General features: G+C 44.4%; 1 protein-coding gene across 1 annotated transcript in view; it reads right to left on the reverse strand.

Annotated features, from left to right (window-relative positions):
- Positions 1–263: 263 nt before the first annotated feature.
- Positions 264–25,587, reverse strand: part of TMEM267 (transmembrane protein 267) — a 28,026-nt gene continuing 2,702 nt past the window's right edge. Inside the window, exons 2-3 of the mRNA XM_034774344.1 lie at positions 11,429–11,816; positions 264–7,253 (exon numbers count right to left, since the gene is read on the reverse strand). Coding sequence (XP_034630235.1) covers positions 6,918–7,253; positions 11,429–11,740 — 648 coding nt within the window. The 5' untranslated portion in view covers positions 11,741–11,816 and the 3' untranslated portion in view covers positions 264–6,917. The remainder of the gene's footprint in view (positions 7,254–11,428; positions 11,817–25,587) is intronic.

The raw sequence follows: 25,587 nt of genomic DNA on the forward strand, positions 1-25,587 counted from the left end.
TTTTTAAACATTTAAGATGTCCATGGTTAAAACTAAAATGACATTGTTAAGTGATTTCTCTCTCTAGCAGTTTAACACAGAAGAAGAGAACGAGGAATACTTGTGGCACCTTAGAGACTAACAAATTTATTTGAGCATAAGCTTTCGTGGGCTAAAACCCACTTCATCGGATGCATGCAGTGGAAAATACAGTAGGAAGATATTTATATATATATATACACACACACACACACACACACAGGGGACATGAAAAAAATGGGTGTTGTCATACTAACTATAACGAGAGTAATCAGTTAAGGTGGGCTATTATCAGCAGGAGAAAAAAACCTTTTGTAGTGATAATCAGGATGGCCAATTTCCAAGAGGTGAGAAGAGGTTACTCACCCTATGGGTGTTCCACTCTTGGTGCATGTGCCTTGATTGGAGATTTTCATTAGCAGTGTCCATTCAGCCCACACATGCACCAGTGGTATCCTTTTGCCTTGCACCAAGGCCGTACGGGAAACCACTCTCTTAGTTCCTTCTGCACTATTGAATCTCGGAGGAAATTCCAAAGAAGAGGGGAAAGAGGGTAGGTACTGAAGCACTTGCAGGAACACACATCTAGAAGAACCACAGTTACTGCACAGGTGAGTAACCTTCGAGTAGTGTCCCTATGAGTGCTCCATTCTTGGTGACTCCTGAGTAGTGTCCCCAGTAGGAGGGGGACTTTGGAATGGAGTCCATCATAGAAGAGAGAACTGCATTGCCAACTGCAGCATCGTATCTGGAGACATTGACCAGGGCAGTGTCTAGAGAAGGTATGTAGTAAAGACCATGTAGTAACTCTGCAGATTTCTGAAATGGAACATTTCTAAGGAAAGCCATAGATGTAGATCACGCTCTAGTCGAGTGCACCAAAAAGCTGATGAAACATCGACAACCTGATAGGAAACTATAATACACTCAGAAATCCATTTAGAGAGCCCCTGGGTAGAAATAGCAGAGCCCTTTGACCTGCCTGCAATCAAAACAAACTGTCTATTGGATTTACAAAATAGCTTAGTTCTCTCCAGATAGAGGGATAATGTCCTCCTCTCATCTACAGTGGGGAGAACAGTCTCCTGGTTAGAAGTATGCAGTTTTGGAAAGAAAACTGGCATGTATATGGTCTGATTCAGGTGAAATTTGGAAGTTACTTTAGGGAGAAATCTGGGATGTGGCCATAAGGACACCCTATCTTTGTGGAATATGGACACCTGTTGGTAAGATTGAGACTTGAGTAGCCTATCCTCAAGTTAAGAGAATATCACAATAGCCTGACGACATAGATACGCAGCCACTACCGATAGAACCTTCAAAAACATTCTCGGAGCTGAGAACAAGGAGCACACAATACTGAAAATGATCCTGGTCTACTCTAATTGGAGGAATCTCTTGTGAGATGGGTGCATTGCTATATGGAAGTACGTCCTGGAGGTTGAGAGCCAAATAACAATCCCCTGAATCTAGAGATGGAATTTTAGCCACCAGGGTCACCTGCCTGAACCTCTGGGATTTCATAAATTTGTTTAGACATCTAGAATTGGTTGCCACCCTCCATTCTTCTTTGATATAAGGAAATAGTCTGAATAGAAAACCTTTCCCCTGTACTGAGCAGGTACCAGTTCTATTGCACCTTACAGAAGAGTTTATTTTCTGCCTTAGCAGGGGCTTGTGAGAGGGGTCCCTGAAAAGGGACGGGGAAGGGGAATGAGGAGGGAGGAAGGAAGGAAGGTAATGTGGATGGTGTAGCCCGATGATATTACTTCCAGCACCCATTTGTCTGAGGTGATACAGTCCCAGGCAGGCTGGAAACGGGAGTGTGTTTCCAAATGGGGGAAGATGAGCAAAACAATGAAACTGGCAGGCTAATGAGGGAGGGAATTCGAACCTTCAACTGTCCCATCAAAACTAATGCTTTAATGATGACACTTGTTATGAAGCCATGTCAGATGGATTATACTGTCTCTTCCTCTGGAACCTGCCTTTCTTCCTGAGGTTCTGCGGGTCTCTGGAATCTGGAGAGTTGTACAGGGTGGGATCTTAGTATCATTTGTGATCTGCTGAACTTAAATTGGTTTGCAGGAGTACAGATGCCTAACAAGTGTAATGTAACCCTGGAAAATATGTAACGACTCATCTGTGTTCTCTGAAAACAACTTCCATCCATCAAATGGGAGATCCTTGACTGGGAAGCCAGACGACTGTAGCCAGGAAGCCCAACTCACCACCGCCAAGAAACAGAATAAGCTTTGGTGTCTGCAGTATTGAGTGCTGCCTGCAGCAGTGTTCTTCCCAATAACTGTCCCTCAGCAATACTGGCCTCAAATTGTTCCCTTTGATCTAGAGGAAGATGTTCAATAAATGACCCATATTTCATGTAGCTGGTGAAGTTGTACTTGCCCATCAATGCTTAGTAATTTGTAATTAGTAATTGCAGCATAGCCAATGAGTAAGCCTTCCTTCCCAGGAGGTCCAGGTGGTTTTGGTCTCTGTCATATAGAATGACTTTATAATGGCGTTGTTTGCCCCACTCGGTAACCGCATCGACAACTGGAGAATTGGGAGGTGAGTGGGAGATGAGGAATTCAGAGTTCTTGGTGGGGATAGACTATTTTTTGTGGGACCTCTTACAAGTGGGTGCAATGTACCCAGGGTTTGCCAGATAGCATGTTCCAGTAGAATCTCATTAATAGAGAGGTTAACTCTAGATGGTGTTGGAATGTAGAATGTCCAACAGCTTGTGGGGGTTCTCCAACCTCCTCAAGGGGTATCTGCAGAGAGTCTGCCACCCACTTAACAAGGTCCTGGATTGGCTATTGAAGGAAGAGGAAGCATCAGGGCCTCATCTGGCAAAGAGGATGAGATGGTGGTTTGAGACATGGCTTCTTTGTCCACTCTGGCCTCCTCCTCCTCAAATGTTTCCTCTGTTGCTGGGGGGAAGCTTAGTTCTCCCTATCATCCCAACGGGATAAGATCAGGCCCTAGAAAACAGGTGATAATAGGGGTCCCAGCATGGCCATACAGGGGAGGGTTTGGCATCCAGGGTTGCTCTCACCAGGAATGATGAGATCCCAGAGTATCTTCCCTGCCCCTTCGGGAGAAGGGGTTAGCGTAAGGGTGTACTGGAGAACCCTGCACTGAAATGGAAGCAGCAGTGGGTAGGTCATCATCAACATCCTCTTTTTCTAATGGGGGAATTCCTACAGAAAAGGGTGGCAATGGAACCGGGGATGCAAAAAGATCCAGAGACCAAGAGGTTCTAGGTAGCAAAAGATGTTCACTACCTACCAGCAATGGAGACTCTGGTTGAACAGTCACTGCCAAGTCTCTCTAATATCTGAAGTCCTGTGGTACTCAGTGGTGCTGTTTGTCTTTGTCCAATGGTACCAGAAGCATAAGGTGCTTTCAAGCTGGCTTCGAAGAGGTTGGAGGCTTACATGATATTGAAACACTTGGTAAGGGCATTGAGAGATGAGTCAGAGTTGACAGTATAGATCTTCTATGTTCGGTGCTGTCCCCAGCCAAGGGTGCCAGGATCTTCCTAGAGCCCTGTTTAGCCTTAGAGCTGTGTTTTCCAACATCCCCCTGAGAGGGACCTTTCCTCTCTACAGTATTGAGCCTCAAGGAAGACCTTTTCGAGGCTGTAGATCTGGCTGGAGACAGAGGTCTTTTTGAAGGAGAATCCCTGGGAGAGGAACTAGATCTCCTCTTCTGAGAGGATTTGGGAGGAGGGCTCTGAGCATTTCTTCTTGCTAGGAAAATATTGCACCAAGGTGGATGGGACACTAGAAACTCCTGGAGACTGATATTCAGAGGGGTCCTGACCTGGTTCCAAAGGAGGGCAGAGGGAACACTTAATCATGAGGAGTTGAAGTTTGATTTCTTAGTTATTCCAAACCCTAGATTTCAGGGCTAGATGGAAGTTGCACTTCTGCGGCATGTAGGACTTGCCCAGGCAGTGAAAGCCTGTCACCAGCTGGGACGGCCTCTTTACACAAGAGGCAGCATTTAAACTCCAGTGAACCAGGCACGTGCCTCACAGGGAGAATTTCCCTGACGGGAACAGAACAAGTATTCCTAACCAAAAGGAGAGTGTTGTTTTGTTTTAAACACTAAGCTAACTACAACTAACAAACCAGTTAACTAAGCTAAAGAGAAGCTCCATAAATGCCCAAAGTAGGCGAGAAATAAACATGCTAGCTCCGTCTCAAGCTGAGGTGGTTGAGAAGGAACCGAGGGGGAGGTTCACCCACACAGCCTGATATAGCCTCAGTGCAAGGCAAAGGATACCAACAGCACATGTGCAGGCCAAGTGAACACTGCTAATGAAAATCTCCAATCAAGGATGTATTGGGCACATGTGCACCAGGAGTGGAGCACTCATAGGAACATTTCTCAAGGAAGAACCAAACTTTTTTTATAGTACTAGTCTTAAGGAAAATTGGCAGAAATGTATCTGGTACAAAAATGCTGTGATTACAACCTGAAAATTTAATTATCTTTAAGAATCTTTAGTCCCCTTTCCCCCATTTGTGAGAGTTTCATTTCAGTTTTATCATAATAGTCTTTGAATAAAAATAAATTACAGATAATACTGTACTATGAAACAAGAACAGAACAAACTTTCCTATATGGATTTTCTTCATGCACGGGTTTTAATAACTAAACATTTGGTAGCCTATATTTTTAAATAAACGTTAAGAGGAGAAAACAGACTTTTATTCTCCGAATAGGGTAGGGATTTTATTTATTGTTTTAATAAAAAAAAGGCACTATACAATTTGAAATGCGTGTGGTGTTGCATTCTGGGCTGCATTCCTGGGCAGTGGGTGAACCCCGGGCTTAGGGAGGCTAGCCCCCAGCCCCGCCCACCCCTTCTGCCTGAGGCCCTGCCCACCAGCTCCCAGCCCCACTCCCCAGGCCCGGAGCGCCAGGTGGAGTCCCTGGCTGCAGGCCAGCCCCCATTAGTCCCAGCCTGGGGCCCCGGCCACAGGGGAAGAGCCCACCGCAGCGCAGCGCCAGGAAGCAGGAGGGGACCTGGAGGTGGAGCCTGGGCAGGGCCACGCAAGGCTGTTTGCGGAAGCTCAGCCTCCCCGACTTTGATACCCACTGTCCATTGCAGCATTTGTTGCACATAAAAGGGAAAGATTCACATGCTGTGCAAAGCACTCCTAAAGAAGCTTCCTCTTTTCATGCCATACTGCTCCCTCAAATTTTCTTTCCAAGGAGGGAACTTTAAGACTTTTAGGTTTCATGCTAAGCAGACTAACTGCCTCAACATTCTTCTCACAAGCCTAATTACCATATTATACTCAAGTGGTGCTGAGTCTTCTGCTTCTGAGAGAAGATTGGCGGGAAGTAACTTTTCAGAATAGGGTGCAGTATGCACAGCTGCATAGCACAGAAGGTCTATGCAGCCCCCATGAGTCAGCAATAGCAGAGGTAAATTTAGGGAGCTCTAAAATGCAGAAAATACAGAAGTTGTTCTTTACTGATCGTTCCGATTATTTTAAACAAATCCAACTCTGCAGTTTCTCTTCCATAAAAACAACATCTCAGGCTAGATCTTCAGGTGGTGTAAGTTGGCATAGCTCCACTGAAGTCACTAGCTTACACCAGCCAAGAATCTGGCTCTTTACACCTATAAATAAATTGGAATTTGTTGTTTTAAGAGTTTTTAAGGAAGAGGTTGAAGCAAAATATTTCACAACTTATAATGCTACCCACTAAAACCTAACACACAGAGTTCTATTTTGGGGATTTTCTGAGAGATTTCTACAGAATGAAAAAGGTTACTTTGAATAAGCTCATGGTGCACATTCCTGCCATTTTCATGAATTTGCCACACGCACAAAGTTGGATTTTACCAGCATAAAATAACATTTCAGTATAATGAGGTGCTTTTGTTTTTAAGTAGAGGAACAATATTATATTTAGTAGAAGCTGCTGCAGCTAAAAAAAGCTTCACAGTAACAGGTAATAGATACAGTAGTAAACTCTTAATACAATAGCTATATTTCTGGAGTCGTTTCAATTTTCTTAGGATTTAACTGAAAATTCTTTAAAGCTTATTCTTTAAACTTTCCTGCAGCAAATAAGCCTTTAACACAATTGTTTAAATATTAGATAAAATAAATATTTATTAGTATTAAATAATGCAAACCTTCTGTAATTTCACAGACACAATCCTCCTAAACTAATTGTTTTCTCTTTTCTAAACAAAAATCCCAGATAAGAGGTTTTTGGAAATTGAGTATCAGGCAACTATGCAAGAGCAGTGCTTGGAATACATTTTACTAAATAGCAGTCACTGTTAAGTGTTCCCAAGACAATCAGTAGCACATCCTGAAAAAACAAGCAGCATTATTTTTCCAGCCATTTGAGTACAAGAAGTTAGACTCAAATGGGGTAAACTAACAAGTTACAAAAACAGCTGTTAGATATTTCTCAGAAGGGATATACAGCACTGAATTCTAATACTTAGCACTTTTGTAGTGCTTTGCATCTTCAAAGTACTGTGCAAATGTTAATTATAGGAAAAAAAGTGGGTGCTCAAAGGGAGAATATATTTCCCTAAGTGGAGGGTGACCAGAGGAATGGCACTATTATAGCAGAGATAATAGGAGGAGGAGGAAATTTAAATATTTAGGAATGACTGAATTTTATATATTAATTAGCTATTACAGAACTGACATTGAAGGCTACAGATGTCATAAAGAGGATGCCTGGAAATTACATCAACATCATTCAGACAACAGATTTCTGTAGCCACAAATAATCAATTCTGGAATTATAAATGGCTTCAAATTGCCTAAATTAGAAATCATGAGGAATGCACAGGGATCAACTTCACTATAATCTTCAAAACAAGTGACTTTCAAGGACTATCATCCTTAGACATCAATGTGAATTCCATGTTTTATAGACATTAGTTCTCCAGTACCTGTTAAATACATAACAAATGAACACAGATGAGGTAAAGATGCTGTGATTGCCACATAAAACCAGTATGGCAAGGGAGCAGTTTTTCCAAATGGACAGATCCAGAGGCCATGACGAATTCCATCACGGACATGGTGAGAAGTCCAGGATATACACAACATCCAGGGAAGAAAGCACCATGAGTCCTTCAGCCTGAAAAGGTGCATAATAAACTTTAATGTCACAGCCACAACAGGAATCACAGTAGAACAATGAAGAAGTGGTCTTTGCGGAAGAGTCAGAGCAGCCTGTGGAAAGGAAAAATACAGTTGGCGACCAACACCATCATGACAAGGTAAAAATGCTTCTCGGATGTTTACAGATGAAATATAAAGTGAACAGAAACCATTTGTTTCCCATAGAAGTGCAAATAAAAACTGTTTTTCCTATTATCTTTATTCATTTCTCCCTCTCAAGAATGAGTAAAAGGTTTTCTTAGATACTTTTAGGTACTTCAGGAGTGCCCACTTCTAATAGAGAAGAAAATACATTATCATGCTACTGCTGAAGTTAATGGTAAAGTGACCACTGACTTCAAGTGTACTATTAGATCCTACAGATTTATGTTGAAGAAAGAAATTAACAATATGACATCTGACCGGTGTCAGAGGATGTTATTCTTTATTCCTTTCTTCATTAGTGGAGGTACTTTTCATTACTCAAATCTTGAGGTGAAAAGTCTCAATATAGTTCCTCTATACTTCAGCTAATGAAAGAATTGTTCTTGTCACAATCCTTTCATAAGCATACTGTTTTTCATTAACTATTGTAATACTGGGTGTTGAATTTTCATAATATATAATGACTGTCAGAGTTGGAATTTGAAAAAAAAAAACAAATACTCTTTTACTAGACTACAAACTAACAGCAAGGAAATTTAAAAATAAATAAAGTATAATCATTCCAAAAGTAGGTTCAAGCAGAGTACTCTAGTTGTAAACAGGAATGATAGTACAAGCTAGAGTATTGTACATGCAAATATTATCCTTTCTGCACTGACATATACTATTGGTGAAAAGAACAGGAGTACTTGTGGCACCTTAGAGACTAACATATGCTCAAATAAATCTGTTAGTCTCTAAGGTGCCACAAGTACTCCTGTTCTTTTTGCAGATACAGACTAACACGGCTGCTACTCTGAAACCTGTCACTATTAGTGAAGTTTGCCATTTACTGGAAATAGTTAAGAAAAGACTTATTTTCAGAATATTCCTGTTTGAGGGGAAAAAAGCTCAGGATAGCAAATAGATTCTTTAAAAAAAAAAAAAAAAAAAAAAACTAGGTTTTTAAAACAATTAGTATTTAGTGATTCACATATACAAAGCAGATTTTAAAAAGTAAGTGGATGTACAGATGACAAGTGTCCATTAAAGTAAGATCTAAAATAAATTCTATTTAAACCGTTTGACTAGATTTCAGGTTGTCCACGTCCCAGTTTCAAATAATGAGTTAAGTATCCTCTGACAATTTTGTGATTTTACAATATTTTTCTATTTAAAAATCAAAAGTGTTCTGCCTTTTCTGTGATATGAAAGTCCCACACAAACAAACAGGGAAACGGACATCCAAAGAGTACAGTCAAATACACAAAGTACACAAACTGAAAGAATTGAGAATTTCCCTCTCTAATCTTTCATTTATAGCAGGCCTGCACAACTCGTAAAGCGGCGAGGGCCATATTACTCCAAAGAAAACAACTGTGGGCCAAAACCCCCCAAGCGCCGCCAATCCCCCCCCCAGCGCCACCCAACCCCCCCGAAACACAACACACACCCCCCAGCACCGCCCACCCCACAGAAACAACCTCCCCAGCGCCGCCGAACCACCCCCTCCCCGCGCGCCATCTGCTCCACGGAATTAAACCCTCTTCCCCAGCGCTGCCCCACCGAAACAGCAGTATTGAACCTCGGTAATATGTTATAGCGACCCCTAAGGCAGTATAATTAAGGTAAAAGAAAAATGTCTTTTTGCTAAAAGTAGAATAAGATCTTCCCCCCCACTTTGTAATCGATTGCCCTGTTGAATGAATGAGGTGTGAATGAGGAAGGCGTGGAAGGCAGGCACCTCTGGACAGCTGCAACGCTTGGAGAGGGCAGGGCCAGCTCTAGGATTTTTGCCGCCCCAAGCAAAAAAATTTTTGGCCGCCTCCCCTTTCTTTCTCATGCCCCCGGCCCCACCCCAACTCCACCCCTTCCCCAAATCCCCAGCACCGCCTCCTCCCCTGACGTGCTGCATTTCTCACCCCCATTGCTTCCTACGGGCCCCCCGTGACGTCCCGCCCTAGCTCACCTCCACTCCGCCTGCTCCCCCGGGCATGCCGCCGCTCTGCTTCTCCCCCGTCCCTCTCAGGCGAGGGAGAGTGGAGAAGCGGAGCAGCAGCGCATTCAGGGGAGGAAGCGGAGCAGAGGTGAGCTAGGGTGGGGGGGCGCAGGAAGTAATGGGGGGGTTAGAGGAACCGCTCCCCACTCCAGCTCACCTCCGCTCCACCACCACCGCCTCCCCCGAGCGCCCATCGCTCGGCTTCTCCTCCCTCCCAGCCTTGCTGTGCGAAATAGCGGTTTCGCACGTGGCAAGCCTGGGAGGGAGGGGGGAGAAGCGGAGCAGCGGCGCATTCAGGGGAGTAGGCAGAGCGGAGGTGAGCTAAGGTGGGGGGAGGGTGCAAGAAGTAACGGGGAGGGGGGTAGAGGAACCACTCCCCGCTCCAGCTCACCTCCGCCGCCTCCCCCGAGCGCCCCGCCGCTTGGCTTCTCCTCCCTCCCAGCCTTGCTGCGCAAAACAGCTGTTTCGCGCACAGCAAGCCTGGTAGGGAGGGAGAAGAAGCGGAGCGGTGGCTGCACGCTCAGGGGAGCAGGTGGAGGCGGCGAGCTGGGGCAGCGAGGGCACTTTTTTCCCATGCCCCGGAGTCGGCATCTATGATGGCCGGCGCCAGAATGCCACCCCTAGAAATGTGCCGCCCCAAGCACCTGCTTGTTTTGCTGGTGCCTGGAGCTGGCCCTGGGAGAGGGGATGGAAGCAAGACCAGATCAGTAGAACAGGTCAGCAACCGACTCACCACTCGCCTCCTCAGCTCCCTTGCCCCGGCTCGCCTGCTCACCCCCCGCCACTGCCCGCTCACTCGCCTCCTCAGCCCTCCACCCTCCCGGATCGCCTACTCATTTCCTGCCACTGCCCGCTCGCTCACCTACTCAGCCCCCCTCCCTCACCCGCCGCTTGTCTACTCACCCCCCCTCTTCCCGCGGGCCGCACAGTGAGCCTATCTACTCAACCCCCACGGGCTGCACAATGAGCCCACGCGGGCTGCATGTGGCCCCCGGGCCGCATGTTGTGCAGGCCTGATTTATAGCAATTGTAGGTGTATCTTGCAACAATAGGAAGTACAACATTTTCAAGCACAAGTGTGATTTTAAAATCTGTTACAAATAATAGTAACTTTTACACAAAAAGTTCCTTACAAATTTAATTTAGAAAATTCCATTTTCCCAAGTTGAAACATTTTTATATTGTACTTTACTTTCTATTAGATTTAACTAATGTGTTACATAGAACACTCAAATTTGGTTCTCTCCAACAAGGCTGGCACAAAAACTTTGTTCTGACAGAAACAGCCCTGCAAAAAGATCACTATCTATTATACATACACATTCCTTAATATTGGTGTCATATTTCCTCCTTATTAATCCAAAGAAAATCAACCTAGTGTCAAATCCTTCTTGAGTACCTCCTAATGGTAGTTGGCTACGAACATCAAATTGTTGATTAGAAGTGAGATTTTTCAAAGGCTGGTCTCCATTTTTCCACCATATTTGCAAGCACAAATAATTGCAACATACAAGTGACTTTAAATGTTGCCGACGAATAGCTGTGATCCTAAAATTACGCCTGTAATTATTTACCACCACCACCTCCTCCTTCTGCTGGTGCAAAACAGAGCCCTCGCTAAGCTTAATTTTCAATCTGTCAATGCCTAATCTTATTTAAACTAAATAACAGTTGGACATTCTATCATCTGGCTGCTTTTACCACTTATTCTAAAAGAAAAAAAAGGAACAAAGTATATGAAGCTACACACAGAAATGTAACTTGGCTAACAAAGCGAGTGATATACAAATGTTAGGAGCTATATGCCTAGAGTCTCTAGAACTTAAATATCTACATCTAATACTACACATTTTTTAAAAGACAGAAAAAAATGCCACGTAGGGCTTTTATACTTAAAATTGCAGTGAGATGTAAATGAATTTTTACACAAACTATAGCTTTTTATATATGTTTTAAAAACATTTTGTAACCAATTAAATACATCAAGGCACTGAGACATTGGACTGCAAAGTTTAGGCTCCAAGAGCTGATATAGAGTTTAGAAGTAGGTGGAAATGCAAAAATAGTTAAGAAAATAAAGTGAACTTTGATCTACTTTGCTTACCTGTAGTGAAAGGGAGCGAGCTAGAAAAAAATGGTCCACATCAATGACAGAAGAGAGGAAACCAGCTAAAATGACTTCACTAAAGTCACTCTTCTTCCTGAGCCCAATCACTATCACCCAGGACCATATTCCCACCACACCATGCACTGCATTATCAGAGAGAGCTCGGACCCAGTCGTGTTGCTGAATGAAAGAGAACTGCAGAAGTCGGTCTGCTATGAAGCAGAATATTCCCAATCCTAAACTGGAAATAACTGAAGCTGTGCTGAAAGTTTGGAGAAGAGCATGAGCCTTTTCAGTCTCAGATGCCATAGCAAGTAACTTGTCACTGTACACAAGATGCCATCAGGATACACGCAGCCCATTGTCCTTTTAATCTTCAGTCATTCTGTAAATTATCAAAGAGAAAAGTCTTAATGAAGAAGTGTGTCAGCTAGCACTAAATACTTGTCAAACCCAACTATATCTGCAGCTGTAATAAAACATATCCTAATAGAAAATTCATTGCACAAAATCTAAGATTCTCCAGAAATATTAAATATAATTAACTTAATTCATTGACCCAAACAGTATGGCTCTGAATCAAAATTTTTGTGCTGTTTTAATGAGAATAAACACTTAATCATGCTGTGATTCTTATCTTTTGACATTTCCAATTTCATAAAACAAAATCTGAGAGGATTTTCCCGCAATATTCAGGATAGATAGCATCATGAAGCCAATATAGTTCAGTCAAAGAGAACTGAGGAGAACTTGACTCCTTTCAGAGGAAATCTAAATATGCTGCTCTAATTAGCACTCAGCAGCAACCTCTACTGCTGTTTCCAGCACATTCCCTCAATCTATTAAGTCACCTTTGCAGTTCTTGAGAATGCTGGGCTAACCCAAGTAATTCTACTTTTCACGTTGAACTATGGGATCAAAAATTCGTAAAAGGGAAATCATATTATTAGTGACAATTGCTTTCTATCATTTAGAAAAAATCTTTATCAAATCATTTACACTTTGAAGTTGTTGCAAAGCTTTTTGCTGCAAGGGTACTGCACCCTTGGGAACAACTAAATCTCCTTAATGACTCATTAAAACAACATCTCAAAACCACATACAATAATTAGATCCTGTTATCACAAGGATGGAACATAACATTAAACAAATACTAATATGAAGAACGCCCCTTACCTTGTGTAGCTGGTGAAATTTGTTCTATTCCCTAGCTCTGTAAGTGTTGTATGCAAAACTGAAAAACTGCCTCTCAGAACACAATCTCTGTTCTAAACATCTGATAGTTATGCTCCTGCGTTATTTCAAAAATCTGTGGGAACAGATTAGTTTCAATGCATTTTAAATAGAAAATATGCTCTCTTTACATGATGGTTGCTATCTCCTTATAATGCAGTAAAGCTTTGATAAGCACAAAGTCCTTTCTTTTACATTACTTTTTGGTAAATAATTTTTTTTAATTGAATAAGAATTTATTTTCACACTCATGTTAAGTGGTGCCCTTAAAAATGATTTTTTGAAAGACACTTATGAAATTTTTCATGATTGTAAAAAAGTTCTTTATTATAAACCGTACAAAATTTTAAACTGAAATAAATTTTCTTAAATATTTCTTCCATCCTAAGCACATGCAGGTGTATTGAAGGGTTGTACAAAAGTGCTTCATATGTTGAACTTTTTTCTTTTATAATGAATGTCAGCTGTCCATTGAAGCATTCATTTGAAAAAGAAAAAAGAATGAATACATGAACTTTGCATAGAGATGACAAAAAGTAGGTCAAATTTAGAGCCTGTTAACCGACTGTACCCCTTCAGAGTAATCATATAACATGAACCATTTTTTGCAGCATTAGTCTTTGTACTTTTCTTAAGATTATTCATAATTTAAAATATCACATTTTGAAGAATTAAATTCCAGGTTTTTTTTCCAGTTTAAGAAACAAGTGACCCCAGCATCTCAAACACCTTTTCCTAGCCAACCAAGTAGCAGCACTTATTAAAGAAGTGGTTGGTGCAGCGCGCGGGGGGGGGGGGGGGCGAGAAGGAGAGCTGGAAAACTGGAGAAATATAGTTAAAAAGAAGATCACTTCTACTTGATTTCCATGTCAGATTGGATGTTGTCTCAGCTCACAACATACCCTGCACAGGATTTCTGTTTGGGAAAAGCTCATTAAGAGACATTAAGAGTTCTTTGTACATACATACATATGAATGCATGCACAGTTGGAGTAAGTTGACATATCTCTATTTACTTCATTGCAGTTGTATCAGCTTACTTCAATAGCAAATTTGGCGTACAGTCCACAGATTATAGCATTTGCACCTTCTTGCTGAACTCTAATCATTTTGGAATATTCACACTTCCTACTTTTGTCTACAGAGGTAAGGAAATACATAAACAGTCCAACCCCAGTCAGCAACGACGGTTCGTCCTGTCTTTGCACAAATCAAACTAAGTAATAGTAAGCACCCACATAGCACAGAAGCTTTACAAATGTCTTACAAAATATATATGAGCACAGGACAGAAAATCAAAATATGGAAGAAACCCAACATCCCCATTCACCAAATCTTTACCTGATAATATTTGTTTAGGAACTTATGACCAAATGAGAAATGACATCAACTAGACCACAGATGACCTATGAAAGAGACTCTGGAGATCAACAAAATTATCTTTAACAATCAGCTACAAAAAATGTTAAAACAGCACTCAGGAAAACAGATAACTTGCTACAGAGGAAACCCTCCCATTTAAAACACAGGTGCCCATTTGACACCTTATTATATTCTATTCATAACATCCAGAACTGTAAGCCAGTGTGTCACCCCTCCACCTCAGCAGGTGAGAGTTTTGCTGGAGATTAGACCGTGGGGTAGCTGACTGTCTACCTCATGAGCAAACTCCAAGACTCTGCCAGTTGAAACCTTGCCTTATAGGTGATAATCAACAGAGAGTCCTGTGGCATCCGACGAAGTGGGCATTCACGCACTAAAGCTTATGCTCCAATACATCTGTTAGTCTTAAAGGTGCCACAGGACTCTCTGTTGCTTTTTACGGATCCAGACTAACATGGCTACCCCTCTGAAGGTGATAATCAGTGAACACCAGTTCCTGAGAGACATCTCTCTGCAGTGTCCAGTCCCTCTGACTGTGACACACAAAGAAATTATTAAATTCACTCACTCCAAAGAGACAGTGTACACACTAGTCTGTTGGTTAGCTGAAGACTCACACTTCACTTTAATACACAGCAATGAGACCGTTTTGTAATAAAAGTAGAATAAATTTATTAATGAAGAACAGAATTTCAGTGATACTAAGCAAGAGCGAAAGAGACAGGTCTGGTTACAAACAACTAGAACCTCTTTATGCTTCTTTTTATATTTTCTAGAGTTCATTATCTCTGTCTCAAGAGCCAGGAAGACTTCCTAGGGGTGCAGACTTGGCCCCCAGTGATCTCAGTAAGCTCCTTCCTCCATTTCTTGTTAACTTGATTGCTTTGTTTACCTTATATGTGTAACCCTTCTGACAGGTGGAGCCAGCAGCAACCAGGGCCGGGTTCAATATCTAGGGGTTCCTCTTCAACAATACAACACAGAAGTGGCTCAAGCCCCCACCCAGTTACCTGGGAAAATTACACACCACCCCATGGCGCCTCTGAGAGACAATACTTCCCCACTCACAAGCACAGAGTCTGAGTGTAGAAAAGAAACTTTTAATGAAAGGAAGGAAGTTATCTGACATTAATTAGGGAAAATGCCACAAGCAGGATTCATAATCATAAAACTGTGAGCAGGACACCCACCCCAGAGTAAGTGGGGCAGTGCCTTCCGTCTCATGTTCTTGAGTTCTACAACCAAAAGTTCTTTTTCTGTGTCCTTCTCTGCTCCTTCACCGTACCCCACTCACAGTGGTTGTCCTTGATCAGTAAAGATCCTGGGCTCAAAGGTGCATCTGTGTGAATTCACCTCTCACCCGGGGAAGAAGGCACCTTGCTTGCTCCACCATCTGAACACTTGGTCTGGCTGGCCGCCTTGCAGCCACAGTTCCTCTCCACCGGCTGTCCCACCAGCCGTGGTTCCTCTCCACTGGCCGCCTCGCCAGCGGCTCATTCAGCTCACTGCCTCATCAGCAGTTTGTTCACCGGCCAACTGTCAGTCACCTTCTTCTGACTCCTGATTCTCTGCTGTGACCTCTGCTCATCAGTCTCTTAGGGTATGTCTACACTACGAAATTAGTTCAAATTTATAGAAGCCGGTTTTATTGAAATCGGTTGTATACAGCCGATTGTGTGTGTCCACACAATAAAATGCTCTAGGTGCTCTAGTCGGCGGACCGCGTCCACAGTACGAGGCTAGCGTCGACTTCCGGAGCATTGCACTATGGGTAGCTATCCCACAGTTCCCGCAGTCTCTGCCGCCCCTTGGAATTCTGGGTTGAGATCCCAATGCCCGGATGATGCAAAACAGTGTCGCGGACGGTTCTGGGTACATGTCGTCAGGCCCCTCCCTCCCCCGTCACAGCAACGGCAGACAATAGATTCGCGCCTTTTTACCTGGGTTACCTGTGCAGACAACATGGAGCCTGCTCAGCTCAGCTGAGCTCACCGTCACCATATGTCCTCTGGGTGCCGGCAGACGTGGGACTGCATTGCTACACAGCAGCAGCTGCTAACTGCCTTTTGGCGGTAGACGGTGCAGTAGACTGGTAGCCTTCATCGGCGATCTGGGTGCTGGCAGCCGTGGGGCTTGCCTTTTGGCAGTAAATGGTGTATTACGACTGTTAGCCATCCTATTACAAGTCGGGTCATCGTACGTTAGCAGAGTCTTCCCTGAGCAGCCGATTGTGCAATAGGCCTGAAGACCATCGTCATACACCGCCCCGTATTTGCTGCCAAGCACCCAGAAAGATGCCGAGGGCTATCAGTCACGCTGCACCGTCGTCTTAAGATGTAAAAAATAGATTTGCTCTGTATTCATTTGCTTCCCCCTCCCTCCGTCAAATCAACGGCCTGCTAAACCCAGGGTTTTCAGTTTAATCTTTGGGGGGGACCAGTCTGTGACAGTTGTTTGTGTCTCTCCCTGATGCACAGCCACCGTTCTTTATTTTAATTCCCTGTGCCTGTACGCCATGTCGTCACTCGGCCCCCCTTCCTCCTTCCCCTAGTCCGTCAGATACTACGTTTGCGCCACAGCTCAGAGAGCCGAGAAGCGGTTCGCGCCTTTTCTTTGAATTCTGGGTTGAGATCCCAATGCCCGGATGATGCAAAACAGTGTCGCGGGCGGTTCTGGGTACATGTCGTCAGGCTCCTCCCCCCTCGTCACAGCAATGGCAGACAATACATTCGCGCCTTTTTACCTGGGTTACCTGTGCAGACAACATACCACGGCAAGCATGGAGCCCGCTCAGCTCAGCTGAGCTCACCGTCACCATATGTCCTCTGGGTGCCAGCAGACGTGGGACTGCATTGCTACACAGCAGCAGCTGCTAACTGCCTTTTGGCGGTAGACGGTGTAGCATGAGTGATAGTCGTGGGGCTGGCAGCCGTAGGGCTGCATTGCACCAGCCCCTTGCAGGCGATGGTATATTATGACTGGTACCCGTCATCGTCATACTGGTATGGCTGTCAATCATGGCCACCTGGGCAGACATGCTACTGTTTTGATGATGATGGTTACCAGTCGTAATATACTATTTTCTGCCAATTGCCCAGTATTGTCTGCTAAGCACCCAGAAGAGGCCGAGGGCGATGCTGGGTGCTGGCGGACGTGGGGCTGCATTGCTACACAGCAGCAGCCCCTTGCCTTTTGGCAGATGATGGTATATTATGATTGGTACCCATCGTCGTCATACTGGTATGGCTGTCAGTCATGCTGCACCGTCGGCTGCCACCTTAAGATGTAAAAAATAGATTTGTTCTGTGTTCATTTGCTTCCCCTTCCTCCGTGAAATCAACGGCCTGCTAAGCCCAGGGTTTCCAGTTTAATCTTTGGGGGGACCATTCTGTGTGACAGTTGTTTGTGTTTCTCCCTGTTCCTGTACCTGTATGCCATGTCGTCACTCGGCCCTCCCTCCCTCCCTCCCTCCCGCCCTCCTTCTCCTGGTCCATCAGATACTACTTTCGCGCCTTTTTTCTGACCAGGCGCCATAGCTAGCACTGGGATCATGGAGCCCGCTCAGATCACCGCGGCAATTATGAGCACTATGAACACCACGCGCATTGTCCTGGAGTATATGCAGAGCCAGAACATGCCAAGGCGAAACCCGGACCAGCCGAGGAGGCGATTGCAGCGCGGTGACGAGAGTGATGAGGAAATTGACATGGACATAGACCTCTCACAAGGCACAGGCCCCAGCAATGTGGAAATCATGGTGTCACTGGGGCAGGTTCATGCCGTGGAACGCCGATTCTGGGCCCGGGAAACAAGCACAGACTGGTGGGATCGCATCATGCTGCAGGTATGGGACGATTCCCAGTGGCTGCGAAACTTTCGCATGCGTAAGGCCACTTTCATGGAACTTTGTGACTTGCTTTCCCCTGCCCTGAAACGCCAGGATACCAAGATGAGAGCAGCCCTCACAGTTGAGAAGCGAGTGGCGATAGCCCTGTGGAAGCTTGCAACGCCAGACAGCTACCGGTCAGTCGGGAATCAATTTGGAGTGGGCAAATCTACGGTGGGGGCTGCTGTGATCCAATTTGCCAGGGCAATGAAAGACCTGGTGATAGCAAGGGTAGTGACTCTGGGAAACGTGCAGTCAATAGCGGATGGTTTTGCTGAAATGGGATTCCCAAACTGTGGCGGGGCCATAGACGGAACCCATATCCCTATCTTGTCACCGGAGCACCAAGCCACCGACTACGTAAACCGCAAGGGGTACTTTTCAATGCTGCTGCAAGCCCTGGTGGATCACAAGGGACATTTCACCAACATCAACGTGGGATGGCCGGGAAAGGTACATGATGCTCGCGTCTTCAGGAACTCTGGTCTGTTTCGAAAGCTGGAGGAAGGGACTTTCTTCCCGGACCAGAAAGTGACCATTGGGGATGTTGAAATGCCTATCGTGATCCTTGGGGACCCAGCCTACCCCTTAATGCCATGGCTCATGAAGCCGTACACAGGCAGCCTGGACAGGAGTCAGGACCTGTTCAACTACAGGCTGAGCAAGTGCCGAATGGTGGTGGAATGTGCATTTGGACGTTTAAAAGCGCGCTGGCGCAGCTTACTGACTCGCTCAGACCTCAGCGAAAAGAATATCCCCATTGTTATTGCTGCTTGCTGTGCGCTCCACAATATCTGTGAGAGTAAGGGGGAGACATTTATGGCGGGGTGGGAGGTTGAGGCAACTCGCCTGGCCGCTGATTACGCGCAGCCAGACACCAGGGCGGTTAGAGGAGCACAGCAGGGCGCGGTGCGCATCAGAGAAGCTTTGAAAACGAGTTTTGTGACTGGCCAGGCTACTGTGTGAAACTTCTGTTTGTTTCTCCTTGATGAACCCTCCAACCCCCCCCCCCCCGACCCGGTTCACTCTACTTCCCTGTAAACCAACCACCCCACCCCACCCTCCCCTCCCGCTTGCAGAGGCAATAAAGTCATTGTTTTTTCACATTCATGCATTCTTTATTAGTTCCTTACAGAGGTAGGGGGATAATTGTCAAGGTAGCCTGGGATGGGTGGGGGAGGAGGGATGGAAAAGGACACACTGCATTTTAAAACTTTAACTCTTATTGAAGGCCAGCCTTCTGATGCTTGGGCGATCATCTGGGGTGGAGTGACTGGGTGGACGGAGGTCCCCCCACCGTGTTCTTGGGCGTCTTGGTGAGGAGGCTATGGAACTTGGGGAGGAGGGCTGTTGGTTACACAGGGGCTGTAGCGGCGGTCTCTGCTCCTGCTGCCTTTCTTGCAACTCAACCATACGCTCGAGCATATCAGTTTGATGCTCCAGCAGACGGAGCATTGCCTCTTGCCGTCTGTCTGCAAGCTGACGCCACCTATCGTCTTCAGCCCGCCACTTGCTCTGTTCTTCCCGCGATTCAGCCCGCCACCTCTCCTCTCGTTCATATTGGGCTTTTCTCATCTCCGACATTGACTGCCTCCACGCATTCTGCTGTGCTCTATCAGCCTGGGCGGACATCTGCAGCTCCGTGAACATCTCGTCCCTCGTCTTACGTTTTCTCTTTCTAATGTTCACGAGCCTCTGCGAAGGAGAAACATTTGCAGCTGGCGGAGGAGAAGGGAGAGGTGGTTAAAAAAGACACATTTTAGGGAACAATGGGTACACTCTTTCATTACAAGGTCGCATATTTCGGCTTGCAGGCAGCCATCGTAGGCCACAGTGTTTTGGCTTTTTTAACCTTCTTAACATGCGGGAAAGGTTGCAAACAGCAGCGCATTTCCCATATCAAGGATGAATTGGGTTGTCCATTTAAAATGGGGTTTCAATGTAAAAGGAGGGGGCTGCGGTTTCCCGGTTAACATGCGGCACAAACACAAGTAAACCCCCCCCCACACACACACACACGATTCTCTGGGATGATCACTTCACCCCTCCCCCCACCGCGTGGTTAACAGCGGGGAACATTTCTGGTCAGAAGAGCAGGAACGGGCGCCTCTGAATGTCCCCCTTAATAAAATCACCCCATTTCAACCAGGAGAGCTTTCTGGAGATGTCCCTGGAGGATTTCCGCTCCATCCCCATACACGTTAACAGACTTGCTTGCTTTTTTTTTGTAACGTTTACAAATATTTACAAAGTTACACTCACCAGAGGTCTCCTGTGTGCCCTGAGGGTCTTGGGTGAGTTCGGGGGTTACTGGTTCCAGGTCCAGGGTCACAAACATATCCTGGCTGTTGGGGAAACCGGTTTCTCCGCTTCCTTGCTGCTGTGAGCTACCTACAGTACCTCCATCGTCATCTTCCTCGTTCCCCGAACCGTCTTCCCTGTGTGTTTCTCCAGTGAGAGAGTCATAGCACACGGTTGGGGTAGTGGTGGCTGCACCCCCTAGGATCGCATGCAGCTCCGCGTAGTAGCGGCAAGTTTGCGGCTCTGCCCTGGACCTTCCGTTTGCTTCTCTGGCTTTGTGGTAAGCTTGCCGTAGCTCCTTAATTTTCACGCGGCACTGCTGTGTGTCCCTGTTATGGCCTCGGTCCTTCATGGCCTTGGAGATCTTTTCTAATACTTTTCCATTTCTTTTACTGCTACGGAGTTCAGCTATCACTGCTTCATCTCCCCATATGGCGAGCAGATCTCGTACCTCCCGTTCGGTCCATGCTGGAGCTCTTTTGCGATCCTGGGAGGACTCCATCACGGTTACCTGTGCTGATGAGCTCTGCGTGGTCACCTGTGCTCTCCACGCTGGGCAAACAGGAAATGAAATTCAAACCTTCGCGGGTCTTTTCCTGTCTACCTGGTCAGTGCATCTGAGTTGAGAGCGCTGTCCAGAGCGGTCACAATGAAGCACTGTGGGATAGCTCCCGGAGGCCAATAACATCGAATTCCGTCCACACTACCCCAATTCCGACCCGCAAAGGCCGGTTTTATCGCTAATCCCCTCGTCAGAGGTGGTGTAAAGAAACCGGTTTAAAGGGCCCTTTAAGTCGAAAGAAAGGGCTTCGTTGTGTGGACGTGTCCAGGCTTAATTCGGTTTAACGCTGCTAAAGTCGACCTAAACCCGTAGTGTAGACCAGGCCTTAGTGATTTTCAGCTCTTTGCGGGCTGGGCAGAAACACTGCCCCACCAGAGGTGATTTAAGCACTTTGACATAATAAAGGCTTCTAATGAAGCCTACTTAGCTCTATCTTTGAACAGTGGGGAGGAACAGACCGGGGACCCTTAGGAAGAATTCACACCTCCTAGCTGGGACACCTATCCCCATCCCTCTTACTTTCACAGGGGTCTGGCATTCAAGCCCCTGGCTTACAAATTCCTTTCAGCTGAGGGTGACCCCTCAATCGGGACAAGCTCAGCACAGTTCTGCTCCCTTTTAGGCATACAATGAAGATAACATTAATAACATTTCACTACCCCTGCATGCCATACTAAAGTGATTTGTAACCCAATACCAGCCAAAGCTGATCACTTGGAGCTACACAACTCCTGTCTGCTAGATACCTATGCAGAGTAGGTGTGTTCATGTAAATACAGTTTGCTCCTGAAGTCTCTCCCCCTCCCGAAGTAGCTGTCAGGGGAGAGTTCATTCAGACCCTGCTTACATATGTAAATGTACTTTCATTGTCCTCTGCCTGTAATCAAGCCAGACAGAATCCATATTCCTTTGTCTAGGGCAGGATGGGTTTATGCACTGCCTTCCACATGCATAACTCTTTGTACTCAACATGTACATACATCACACAATCATTTTTGGAACCAGCATGTTACCTGTTTACATAGGATACCTCACATGATACCTTTTAAGTACATAGTACGATACATATGTTGGGTGTAGTGAGTGTGTCAAGTCTGATATGCATTACAATATAGTGGGCCACCTGCCTGTGGGCATTTAGGGGCTCTTCAGGTTACACACCTTCACCATCATACTAAGGAACTATAAATCAAGGCTCCAACAAAAAAACAAACAAACAAACAAACAAAATCAGACTTAATTTTATTTTTTTCCTGCAAAAGACACTAATTCTGATACATAAGAATCAAACCTAACCACAAAAACACCTAGCAATTCAGAATGGTAAAGTCTGAAAGAACACATCTAACCCTTTACTTTTAAGGAACTAAATACCAAAATCATAGACCAGGGAAAAACACCACCTTAAATTTCACATCTACTAGGAAATTCCATTAAAGACTACCCACTCCACCCCCATATCAAAAAAAGCAAAGAAAACCTCCAGAAACTGAAAACTTGCTGTCCATAACATATTAACTGATATTCTGAACCATACCACTATGAAAATGCAGCTTAACCTAACCCTCCACTGACAATCAACAGAGATGTAGTCACAAACTAATTATCCTAATACAAAGAACTAAAGATGCTCTCATCCAAGCAACAACATAGGCAGCTGTATTGGCAGCATCAATATTAGTAAACAATTCTGTAGAAGCCTCACATCTTTACACTACGCATACTTAACATATATATAAAAACATAAGACAAGGAAAGAAACTAAACTTTATTTAAAAAGTATTGAGTCAATACAGAACCTCAGATTTAAACTACTACTGGATTTTAATTACTACTAAATGGAATTAGTGTGAAAGCATTTGATATAATTAAAATAAACCTAACAATCCAACTGAGAGATAAAAAACATGCAAAAAGAAGTCTTCACGCATGAATGATGAGTAAGGCAGGGATGCAGCCTTGGACTTACCCTATTCAACATGAGTGACCTAGCTGCTCTATTAAAACTACCTGCTCTTGCAGGACCACCATCGAACAAGACAAAAATGACTGCTGTCTCCAGATGACGTTGTAGACTTTCTTTGCTACAGAACCCCCACAGGACATATCACTGCTCTAATTATTAGATAATAAATAACAAATGAAATCTGGGCCTCCCTTCCAAGCGGTTATTGCAAACACAGCAAAGGGAATAAAAACCTAGTCGAAATCCTATTACTGATAGCTTTCTTTGATAGGATAACGAGCCTTGTGGATAAGGGTGAAGCGGTGGATGTGGTATACCTAGACTTTAGTAAGGCATTTGATACGGTCTCGCATGATATTCTTATCGATAAACTAGGCAAATACAAATTAGATGGGGCTACTATAAGGTGGGTGCATAACTGGCTGGATAACCGTACTCAGAGAGTTGTTATTAATGGTTCCCAATCCTGCTGGAAAGGCGTAACGAGTGGGGTACCGCAGGGGTCTGTTTTGGGACCGGCTCTGTTCAATATCTTCATCAACGACTTAGATATTGGCATAGAAAGTACGCTTATTAAGTTTGCGGATGATACCAAACTGGGAGGGATTGCAACTACTTTGGAGGACAGGGTCATAATTCAAAATGATCTGGACAAATTGGAGAAATGGTCTGAGTTAAACAGGATGAAGTTTAACAAAGACAAATGCAAAGTGCTCCACTTAGGAAGGAAAAATCAATTTCACACATACAGAATGGGAAAAGACTGTCTAGGAAGGAGTACGGCAGAAAGGGATCTAGGGGTTATAGTGGACCACAAGCTAAATATGAGTCAACAGTGTGATGCTGTTGCAAAAAAAGCAAACATGATTCTGGGATGCATTAACAGGTGTGTTGTGAGCAAGACACAAGAAGTCATTCTTCCGCTCTACTCTGCTCTGGTTAGGCCTCAGCTGGAGTATTGTGTCCAGTTCTGGGCGCCGCATTTTAAAAAAGATGTGGAGAAATTGGAAAGGGTCCAAAGAAGAGCAACAAGAATGATTAAAGGTCTTGAGAACATGACCTATGAAGGAAGGCTGAAAGAATTGGGTTTGTTTAGTTTGGAAAAGAGAAGACTGAGAGGGGACATGATAGCAGTTTTCAGGTATCTAAAAGGGTGTCATAAGGAGGAGGGAGAGAACTTGTTCACCTTAGCCTCTAAGGATAGAACCAGAAACAATGGGTTTAAACTGCAGCAAGGGAGGTCTAGATTGGACATTAGGAATAAGTTCCTAACTGTCAGGGTGGTTAAACACTGGAACAAATTGCCTAGGGAGGTTGTGGAATCTCCGTCTCTGGAGATATTTAAGAGTAGGTTAGATAAATGTCTATTAGGGATGGTCTAGGCAATATTTGGTCCTGCCATGCGGGCAGGGGACTGGACTCGATGACCTCTCGAGGTCCCTTCCAGTCCTATAATCTATGAATCTATGAATCTATGAATCTACTGAAGATATACAAACAAGTATTATGTGTACAAAGGTATTATCCCAAAAGTGGTTGAGAACATGCAGCTATAGGCTCCCAAAATATAGATCAGAATTAAGATTATGCTAATGTACCAAAAAGGACACTTCTGGTAACATGTCAATGAAAGCAACATACACTCTATCCATCACAGCATTAGAGTACAAGAAAACTCCATTTCACATAGTGGGAATATCAAGTTGGGGTAGGGAGGTGATATTACCTCTGAATATGGTACTGAAGAGATCACTACTGGAATACTGCCTCCAGTTCTGGTGTCCACACTTTAAAAAAGGATACTGAAAAACTGGAGAGGTTTCAGAGAAGAGCTACAATAACGATTAGAGGGCTTGCAAAATACATTACTTAATTAGCTCAATCTAGTTATTGTGTGAAAAGAAGATTTAAACCAGATCTACAATTAAAAATTTGGTCTAGATGCAGTTATACCAGCAAAGAAGTGTTTTTGCCAGTTTAGCTTATTTCATTCAGGAAACTGGTATAAGATATACCCGCACTCTTCTGCTGGTATTAACTGTTTCTGCACTAGCAGGGTTTGCGAGCTATAGTGGCAAAACTCTGCCAGTGTAGCAGAGCTGCCTCGATCCCAGTCTATAAGTACGTCATGTAATGGCGGACAGCTGAAAGGTGACAAGTTCTTAAAGTGCTTATATACCAATGCTAGAAATCTAAATAATAAGATGGGTGAACTAGAGTGCCTCATATTAAATGAGGATGATATAATAGGCATCACAGAAACTTGGTGGAATGAGGATAATCAATGGGACCCAGTAATACCAGGGTACAAAATATATCAGAAGGACGGACCAGGTCATGCTGGTGGGGGAGTCGCACTATATATATGAAAGAAAGCATACAATCAAATGAAGTACAAATCTTAAATGAACCAAACTGTACCATAGAATCTCTATGGATAGTAATTCCAGGCTTTAATAATAAGAATATAGCAGTAGGGATATATTACCGACCACCCAACCAGGATGGTGATAGTGACTGGGAAATGCACAGGGAGATTAGAGAGGCTATTAAAATAAAAAACTCTATAATAATGTCAAGTATCAGAGGGGTAGCTATCTTAGTCTGGATCTGTAAAAGCAGCAAAGAGTCCTGTGGCACCTTATAGACTAACAGATGTATTGGAGCATGGAGTAGATGGTCGGATGCATGTAGTGGAACTTCCCAGAGGCAGGTATAAATATGCAAGCAAGAGTGAGTCAGGCTAGAGATAACAAGGTTAGTTCAGTCAGGAGGGATGAGGCCCTCTTCTAACAGTTGAGGTGTGAACACCAAGGGAGGAGAAA

This window comes from Trachemys scripta, chromosome 6 (assembly GCF_013100865.1).
Source record: "Trachemys scripta elegans isolate TJP31775 chromosome 6, CAS_Tse_1.0, whole genome shotgun sequence".
NCBI lineage: Eukaryota > Metazoa > Chordata > Testudines > Emydidae > Trachemys > Trachemys scripta.